This window comes from Nannospalax galili, unplaced genomic scaffold (assembly GCF_000622305.1).
Source record: "Nannospalax galili isolate Female #2095 unplaced genomic scaffold, S.galili_v1.0 scaffold334, whole genome shotgun sequence".
NCBI lineage: Eukaryota > Metazoa > Chordata > Mammalia > Rodentia > Spalacidae > Nannospalax > Nannospalax galili.
In genome coordinates, this window is record NW_008336888.1 from 3,135,232 (window position 1) to 3,145,543 (window position 10,312).

A 10,312-nucleotide genomic window follows, 5' to 3' on the forward strand; every position below is an offset into this window, starting at 1 on the left:
ATGAATTTTTTTTTTATAAAAAAAAAAATAAAAAAAAAATGATTAAAAAAAAAAAACTTATGTGTATGTGTGTATATGTGTGTGTGTTGAGAGAGAGAGAGAGAGAGAGAGAGAGAGAGATGCACGTTCATTAAAAGCAGAAGAGGATATTGGATTACATGTGTTTGAGTTCAGACAGTTGTGACCCACCCAATGTGAATGCTGGGAATTGAACTCAGGCCCTCAGGAAGAGCAGCAAGTACTCTTAACCACAGAGCCAACTCTCCAGCCCTGTTCTCTTAGATTAAAAATACATTTTAATATGTTGGAGAAAAGCCCAAGTTAGAGCTTGTTTGCTTTATAAAATGTATTATGTATGTGTACCTGAATGTGTGTGCACCACATGTGTGCAAATGCCCACAGAGGCCAGAAGAGGGTCCCAGATCCCCTGGAATTAGAGTTACAGATAGTTGTGAACCACCTTATGTGGATGCTGAGAACTGAGCCCAGGTCCTCTGCAAGAGCAGCAAGTGCTCTTAACTGCTGAGCCATTTTTCCAGCCCCCAAATTAGAGTTTTTGAGCTTCAGCTTTTTAGCTTGAGTGAAAGCAATAAGAATACTCAGAAAGTAGAGCCAGTGAGATGGTTCAGTGGGTAAGGGTGCTTGCCACCAAACCTGACAACCTGAGTTCAATTTCTGAGACCCACGTGGTGGAAGGAAAGAATCACCTCCCATAAATTGTCCTCTGACCCCCACATGTTCTCTGTGGCATGAGCATGCACACATGCACATACACATCATAAATAAGCAAACAAATAAATAAATGTAACAACAAAAAAGAATAGTCAGAAAGTAAATGATGTGGGAAAAATGACAAGAAGTCACAGAAAAATTGAGGGTGGTGGGGTAAATGAAAGCCCCCCCACCAAGTGTGAGGGTGCTACACACTATATACATGTGCCAACATTTATGGAACTATACACTAAAAGGCCACATTTTGCCAGTGATAAATTATATATTAATTCTTAAAAATGGGAAAAATAAGCAGTATCAAATTCTCCTATTCAGAGTGTTTTCTGCCAAGCAATAAGTCTTGTTTACGTCAGTTTACTCTCCCCATTCCTCTGACATTGTTCACATATTCAAGTTTCTTTTCTTAACCATATCACTTGCTTTTTCTCCCCAACAACTGCTCATTTTGATAATATTCATACAGATGTTTACATGTTACATGTTATGAGATGCATGCTCCTGTTACCATGTTCCCAACATATGTCAGCAAAGGCCTGGTGCGGGGTCACTAAATCCCACGGGCAAAGTAGGAAGCTTAATCAGTGGAGTGGCATGCAGTAAAGCCACAACTACAAAGGAGGTCAGGAAGAATTCAAAGTAATGAATAAGGAAGCACAGTGCACTACAGAAAGAGTAACTAAAAGTGTGATCCTAGCAGCAAGAACATCACCAGGGAGGGAGCCAGTTAGAAATGCAAGTCCTAGCCAGGTGTGGGGGCACAAGCTTTTAATCCAAATACTTGGGAGGCAGAGGCAGGTGGATCTTTATGAGATCAAGGCTAGCATGGTCTGCATAGTGAGTTTCAGGCTGGCTGGGGCTACAGGGAGATCTTGTCTCAAAAAAAGACAAAAGAAATTCAGGTCCATGGGCCCCACCACAGACCTACTGAATCCTGATCTCTGGTGGAGCCAGGAATCTGCACAAGTTCTTAGGTGATGCTAAAAGCTTGGGACACACCATCTCCTGGGAATCTTATTAAAATGTATGTTCTAACACATGGTACTAATGTTCAGGTAGGGTTGAGAACATCAGTTCCACACCAACTTGCTGATTTTCAGTGACTCCCCCCTGACCCAGCCTACCCCAGATCAATTAAATTAATCTGTGAGGTTGGGGCCCAGCCACTCTTATGGTGTAAGAGTTCTCAGGTATTTCTACTGTGTACCTGGAGTTCAGAACCACTGACAGCAAAAACAACAAAACTGCAATGTCTCTACAGCTCTAAACTAGTAGAGAGTAAAATATCTAAAAACTGTATTCTGTATCTCACTGCTTTTTTGGAAGAAGATGTCCTGAATCTAAAACAGTCTTTTGGACAGACTGTGTGTGACTGTGGCTAATAACTGAATACTCCACTGTACGGCTACTAAGATTAATGAGGGTCTTTAGCACTAGACTGTGGATCTTACCTATAGTTACTGCAAAAATATGTAAGGCTCTTTATTGTCTATAGTTAATTACCTTTCCTCCTCTTTTCAGATTTTCCTTTGTCTTTTGTGTTTTTAGTCTTCACATGTGACCAAGGCTCACTTCCTCTATAATTTTTCTGCCCACTTCTTGCTTATTCATTCAACTTACATTTATTTACTAAGAATGTGTTAGGCACTGGTTTAACAATAAGCACCTAACAAAGAAAACTACCTTACATTGTAGTAGGAGGTAAAGGACAATAAGCAGGCAAACCATGTGGTCATAACTACAATAAAGCAAAACAAAGCAGGGCAAAGGGCACAGATGATGGAAGGTGTGTGTGCTACTCCACATGTGAGCTTAGGAGAAGAGTCAAGGCCGTCCCTCTCACAAAGTGATACTTGAGCTTCCATCCAAAGGATGTGAGGGGCAAGGGGCATGGATGTCTGGAGGAAAGGCACACCACACAAAGGGAACCAAAGTGTCGAGCCCTGGGGGCTATGCTTGATGTTCGTACACAAGCAAAGAAACCAGTGTGGCTGGGGGAGGGAAAAGCATGAGGACATGCAATGAAGAGGCTATGTAAAGATCTCAAATCTCATTCTGAGTGGAAGTCGAGGCCATCAGAGAATTCTGACTAGATATGTGGCATGATCATGTATTTTGGAAGATCACTTTGCTTGCTGAGCAGATTGTGGATGTTCTTTCTTAACTGTCATGACATGAATACCTGTAACAAGAAGCTTGTGATGATATGTGTCAGTAGATGTCTTAGTTGATTTCTCTTTGCTATGATAAAATACCCTGACAAAAGCAACGTAAGGGAGAAGGGGTTTATTTTGGCTCACATTTCCAGAGAGACGTAGTCCATCACGGCAGGGAAGGCATGGCAGCAGATGGGGAAGGCATGGTGGCAGGAGCAGGAAGCTGAATGATCATACTACCCATACTCCAAAAGTTGAGTGTGAACAGAAGTGGGGCATTGCTAGAAAGTCTCAAGGCCCACCCCCAGTGACTCACTTCCTCCAGTGATGCTCTACTTTCTAAAGGTTCATACCTTCCCAAGCAGCATCGCCAGCTGGGGACCAAGTGTTCAAACATGTGAGCCTATGGGGGATATTTCATATTCAAACTGCAACAGCAAGCAAATACCCAAGCATGGATATTAACTGTACACTCAACAAAGACCAAAGCATCCACTGGATACCCTACCTGGACCTCAGGTATCTGTGGAATGCAAGACTTAGGTCTTAGTGGTAAGAGGGTTGCCATCTGTGGAAAAGGGTCAACATCCTTCCTTGGTTTCTCTTGGCGGAGATGCCAGAACTTCAGTTCAGCACTAGCATATTTTGTTGAGGAAGAATGAGTAACACAGAATCTTGGTGCCCTGTTTATTGAAAAAGCAAATTTAAGATTTAAGATACTAAGATGAAATCAGACAATAAGCCTCAGGGCCAAAAGCCTACAAAACATTACTTATCGCAACTAATAATCTGTATCTTTTCTGTTGCTTTTTATTTTTCTGCTGTCTCACCTTAAAAAATATTTTTCTATATGTTACTGTGTTACATTCCATTCACTCACAGAAAAGGTAATGTATTAGAAAAGATCAAAATAATACTTAAATTATTATCTGCTTCATAAGGAAAAGAGCTACATAAAACCATTAAAAAATTTTAAAAATAACTTGTAGTTTCTAGAAAAGTGAACATAAAATGTGCTGTGGTAGTTTTAAACAGTTTGGTAGTTAGCTATATAGTTAGCTATAATACTAAATAAAAACTGGTAAATAAAGTTAACACTTAAAAATATACAATATTTTATAATGTCCAAATATGCTACTACAGTAGGCTATAATTCTCATTATATATTCTTCAAGTCTTAATCTTTGAAGGTAGGAATTAATTTTACAACAATTTATATAAATGAAAGATCAACTCTGCTTCCAAAGACTTAGGAAAAAGAATGTTTAACACAGTGTAGAGGCTACACTTAACAGGATGGATATCCTGGTATCTGTCAGTGGGTTAACTCTTTACACAAAGTTAACACTAGCTGCCAAAGCCTATAGCTAATTGTTTCTTAGACCAGGTGATCCCCACCTCCCAACCATACCCCAGCCTGAGTACTAATTCCTGTTCCATATTTCAGGGCCTAAGAGGAAGCAGATTCCCTCTAACACAGGAAGAGGGTAGATATTTCCAATGTGAATGCACATTAGGAGTGAAGAGAATCCAAAGGCCTGAAAATCCTGTAGTGCATATAGCCATCTTCACTACATTTCTGAAATGTTACTTTCAGACTTGTAAGCATCCAAAATTATTTCTTATTTGCATGTTAACCAGTAAATGGGCATATCTACAGGACTCATCAACTCTTGCATGTGGTGACCAGGAAATCTAGATACCTCAATTTGATGATTCATATCATTAAAGTATATCCATTGATTCCATAAATCCCTACTTCCCTGACCATTTTAACTGGTCTTATTCCACATAGCATTAATCTTTGATAAGCCACTTAATGAACTCCTCCAGCACTACAGGGCATTCATGGTGAAATCTAATTAGTACTGTGTTACTTCTGATACTATCACTGTACAAGGTCTCATGTACACTGGTTCACACATCTTCCTTCTCAAGATTTAGTGAGTGAAGATTATTTACTAATAACCCACAAGGATCTGCTGTGTGTGTGCATGTGTACATGCATGTGTGTGGGTGCATGTTCCCAAACTGTAAACAGTTTTAACGTCTTTCAGCAAGTCACTAGACATACAGTACTTGCATACACTAGGATACCACTCAGGAACAAAAGCAAACAAGTTGCTGATGTATAGAACTTGGCTAGACCTCAAGAGAATGATGCTGAATTGAAAATCTAGTGCCAAAAATTGCATATTATACAATTTTAAAAATATTTTCTTCTTATTTTATGTGCACGTGTGTCTTTGTGTGCATGTATGTAAGTGCAACCATGTCGCACAGTGCCCATGGAGGTCAGAAGAAGGTCCCTGGAACTGGAGATACAGATGGTTGTAAGCCACCATGTGGGTGCTGGGAATTGAACCCAAGTTCTCTCCAAGAGCAGCGAGTGCCTTAACTGCTGAGCCATCTCTCCAGCCCCAGCATATTATATAATTGTATTAATGGTTTCCAGGAGTTAGGGAGGGAGGTGAAGCAACTGGTATGGTGCTAAGAAGATAGTACAAGGCATGCCTATGATAGCTATCCTATATCTTGACTTTGGTGACCATACATGAACCTATAAATGATAAAATAACATCAAACTAAATACACATGCATAAAAATGAGTGCATGGGCTGTCTACTGACTTCCGTGGGCATTGCATGACACAAGTGCACTTACATACATGCAGGTATGACACTCATACACATAATAAAAAAATAAATTATATATTTGTTGTTGTTCTTTCTTTTTTGTCTTATATTTTGGTGTTTTTGAGACAGGGTCTTCCTGTATCCCCAGCTGTCCTGGAACTCCCTATGTAGACCAGGCTGACCTTGAATTCACAGAGATCTGCCTGTCTCTGTTTCCCAAGTGCTGGGATTAAAGGCATGTGCCACCATGCCTGGCTTAATAATAAATATTTTAAAAAGGAAAGCTTCTTCTGTCTTGATAAAACTTAATGTTTGATTCAGTATTAAATTGGATAGTATGTACATATATGAACCAACTATGATATAACATTCCTTTAAGCAAAGATTTATTTTATTTGTAACTATGTGTGTGTCTATGTACATATATGTGGGTGCCCATGGAAGCTAAAAGAGGGTGTCTGATTGCCTGGAGCTGGAGTTGTAGGCATTTGAAAGCTGTCCAACATGGGTGCTGGGAACTGAACTTGGATCCTTTGGAAAAGTAATATGAGCTCATGACTGCTGAGTCATCTTTCCAGCCTGAGAATAACTTTTTAATGAAGAAGAACAGAAAACTAGATATAAAAAGTAGAAGTCATATAATAATCTAGAATACTAGCTGAGAGATGTTGCCAAGGAAATGGACAAAGAATAAATCATGATGAGCTCATTTGGTAATTAAAAAAAAACTGGGGCCAGGCGTGGTGGCGCACGCTGTTAATCCCAGCACTTGGGAGGCAGAGGCAGGTGGATTTCTGTGAGTTCAAGGCCAGCCTGGTCTACATAGTGAGTTCCAGGACAGCTGGGGCTACAGGGAGACCCTGTTTCAAAAAAAAACAAAACAAAACAAAAAAAACAACTTTACACTCAAAGCTTTGGGACAAACAGTGGAATTTAAAGAGAAATGATAAAATGAAATCACAGCTAACACTCCCTGTGCTTCAGGCAGCACATGTGCTGCCCACCATGTCCAGTTCTCTGCTCTCTGCACAGTTAGTGACCGTTTTATTACACTAATTTCACCTAGACATTCCTCCTTGGACTCGAACATGACCCCTGGACTCTACCAGAATCTTGTCACTTTGAGTTTCCACAAATTATATATCCATTAGACAAACCTAGCCTAAAGAAGAGTAAAGCAAGGAACTTTAATTCGCATTATTTATCTTACCAATATAGAAGTAAAGGTTTTATAACCTCAGTCTGAATATTTCTCAAATGTTCTTCAGTCCACCAAGATCCATCTAGCAGTTTAAATTTTGATAAGATTTCTGCAGAAAGGTAACAATCTCCACTGCTCAAAAGATAGCATTTTTTCATCTTCTCAAGATGTCTGCAATAAAATGCATGCCCAGATGCACATACACATCAATACAATGTTCAACTACCCAAATGCAAGTCATGACTATCTTTAACCAATATTCATTTGCAGAGCACTTAAAGGATTTTCTGGAGATAGATTTCTGTTATGGGGATGAGCAGGGTGTTCACCTTTCTCATTAGGCTAAATGGTCTTGTAGAGCTGTCCACATTCTAAACTCACAATGTGAGTTTGATACGTACATTACATGGTAAAAGGGACTCCGCAGATGTGAGTGAGGACTCTAAAGAAGTTATCCTGGGTTGTCTAGGCAGTTCCAATAGAATGGCAAGAACCCTTCTAAAGGGGAAGCAGGAAGGACAGATTCATAAAGATGTGAGGTAGATGCTGCTGACTGAAGATGCAGGAGGGGGCATAAACCAAGGAGTGTACACAGCCTTCAGAACTATAAAATGTAAAGAAACAGACTGTCTCTAGAACCTTCTGATTTTTCAGAATTGTTACTTTAGGTCACTAAGTTTGGGTAATTCATTATAGTAACAATGGGAGCCATAGTACTGGCCCTGAAAAACATGATATTTCTTAAAAGAATCAAGGTGCTGGAGAGATGGCTCAGTGGTTAAGAGCACCGGCTGCTCTTACAGAGGAACCAGGTTCAGTTTCTAGCACCCACGTGGCAGCTAACAACTGTATGTAACTCCAGTTCCAGGGGATCTGATCCCCTTTTCTGGCCTCCACAGGCATCGCACAACATGGGTACACTTACATACATGCAGGCAAAGCATTCATACACATAAAATAAAAATAAATCCCCCAAATTAAAATACAGTAATCAAGTCATGCTTCAGAATCATTTGGTGTCTCCTCATAAGCTCTGTGGTCTGAAAACCATTAAAATAACTAGAATAACTAGTCACTAGTTGTAGCCTGAAAATTACTCATTCCTCCAAAAAGTGTAAGCCAGCCACAGGCAAGATGAGAAGCACCCTGGGAAGAGGGGTGGAGCTGCCCAGGAGACAGAGAGTTAGCTGAGGAGAGATAGCTGCAGAGAGTTAGCATAGAGGTGATATTGGAATGGAGAAAAGCTTGTGTAGGGCTGCTGAGGTGAACTGCATCATCCCATGGGGTATGGTCATGTGATGGGACACTTAAGACCTTGGGTGCAGCGCATGAATGCTAATGGATACTGTGGGTGGGCCTTGAATGATGCCCAGGTCCTGAGAAGCTGTTTCTTTGAAAGTCTCTCCCCCACAAAGTCATTAAATGGTACAAAACCCAAACTAAAAATGTCTTATGTTAGTCTGTGAGCCCTGGGGCTTCAGAGGGCACATGTGGGAGCCTCCCAAGAAGGGAAAAGGGGAAAATTTAGTACAACAAATTGGTGTAGTATGGCTGGTTAGAGGAACCTCAGGAGTCCTGGTAAAATATGGGGATGTGGGCCTGGGACAGCGGCATGGTTCCAGCAGTGTCTGGTGAGCTGACTGAAAGAGAGCCGGGTTCAGATTCCCAAATACAGAAGGATAGAGATGGGCCCAGCAAGGTGTCCTGTGAGGTAATGCAACACATCTGAGAGAAGCTGGCAGGAACCCAGGGGAGAGAGGAACCAAACCCCATAGGCTTATGGGGGATATCTATGCTCACATGCATTATACAATGGATTATGAAATATGTAATTAGAATGATGCAGATCATGCAGATGCTGATGGACTCAAAGGGGAAAAATCCCTAGGCCACAACTGTGCTGTAAGTCTGGGGAAATAGCTCAGTTGTTTAAAAAAAAAAAATGGAGTCAGCCTGCACATGGATCTGAAAACACTTTAAAGGTCATAGAAAACCTAGATACAAGGGAAGAACCCAGAGAGGGGGCATGGCCACTTTGCATAATAAAAGACTTGCCTAAGGCAGAGGAAGCTGAAAAGACTAGGGAGGTACTGGCAGATTCAGTTTGGGCCTCAGATCTTAAGAGAGAAAAAAAGGGACATTTTAACCTGCATAAGGTTAGGGGATGAGGGGTCCAAGGACACAGGAAAAAGACAGATAGTAGTGAAAAGGGAAGTAACCTAAAATAAAAGTAGCTAAAGCTGCCCCTCATATTCAACCTTTGATTCAAAAAGAAGAAAAAGCTAACAGTACTGTAGCTAGGAAATACTCCACACTAGAGCTGTTAAAACTAGGAAATACTTAGAAACAGGGGATCAAAGAGCCCCTCATCACATGGCTCATGAGGGTATGGGACAAGGGAGAAAATAATGTCTAAGTTCTTCTGAAGCATCACAGCTGAGTTATATAACCACCTGTCTGTCCTTGCGACACAGGCTGTTCAACCTAGGCCAACACAAGGGGGAGCAGTCCTTAACGGGATGGCTGGTGCAAGGCATTAAAGACACATGGTTGTTGATAGGTAAAAAGTTGGAGGGAGAGCGAGCAGATGGAGGAGGCGCCGAGGCACAGACAGAACTCTCAGCGGGATACAGCTTTATTTCACATGGGACACGTTTCCCTCAGGGAAGGGAAAGATGTCAGCCCACAGGTTGTGAGCTGGGACTTATATACGGGGCTTTAGGGTGCAGAAGGGGGGAGAGTTTGGGGGAAAAATCAAGCAGGGGGAAGCAGGAAAAGCAGGGCTTGTAAACCTGGCTCCGTTCAGTCTGCCAGGCAGGATCTGGGTCTGGAAGTGTTTACTTTTTCCCTCTTAAGATAAGGGAAAAGCTGTTGTGATAAACAGCTTCTAAAATCTCTGGTTAACAGGCAGAACTCTTCTCAGCAGAGTTTGTTTCCCTTGACTTCAAAGGCCAAGGTGCTTATCAGCTCAGTTCCCTTTTTCAGGCGCCAAAAGTCCGTAGGTCCCTGTTGGGGAGGGGGGAAGCGCTATTTGGAACCCTAATATTCCAGCCTTTTGTGTTATAGGATAGGGGGCGCCGTTGTCATCTTGCTACTTCCTGCTGGACAGGGTCGACGTGGGGGGTAGGCTGGTTTAGGGGTCCACTAGGCAGCAGGGGTTGTCTCTCCATGCATCTGAACAGGGTCCTCAATGGTTGGCAGGCGTTCGTATACATGTGAAGGGAAGGAAAGTAACAACTGATTAAAATTAGTATGCATTAGTTTTCGGATCTGGTCCCGAAAATATCTGACAAGGCAAGGAGCAATGGTTAGCACCAAAGTGAGAGAAAGAAGGGGGCCCATAAGGGCAGAAGCCAAGGAGTTAGTCCCGTAAAAATGTCCCATCGAGATGACTGTTGGTACTGGGAATTTTTAAGTGAAAGATTTTTTGCTACCTGTTTGAGTTGTTTTATATCATGTTCAACCTTACCGGATTGGTTGATAAAATAACAGCATTCTTCACCCAGAAAAATACAGGTTCCCCCTTTTTCTGCAGTTAATAGATCCAGGGCTCGCCTGTTCTGGAGTGCAACTTCAGCTAGGGAGGATAA

At 41.6% G+C, this 10,312-nt stretch overlaps 1 protein-coding gene across 13 annotated transcripts in view; it reads right to left on the bottom strand.

Annotated features, from left to right (window-relative positions):
- The window catches only part of Rgs22 (regulator of G protein signaling 22), a 171,883-nt gene that overhangs the window by 101,404 nt on the left and 60,167 nt on the right, over positions 1–10,312 (bottom strand). For 11 of the 13 annotated variants that reach the window (XM_029562773.1, XM_029562778.1, XM_029562777.1 and 8 more), the window contains 2 exons: positions 6,732–6,893; positions 3,394–3,568 (listed from right to left, as the gene is read on the bottom strand). The exons of 1 other annotated variant lie outside the window; for it this stretch is intronic. In XM_029562773.1, the coding sequence (XP_029418633.1) occupies positions 3,394–3,568; positions 6,732–6,893 (337 nt within the window). The remainder of the gene's footprint in view (positions 1–3,393; positions 3,569–6,731; positions 6,894–10,312) is intronic. One more of the 13 variants, XM_029562775.1, reaches the window with a different exon arrangement.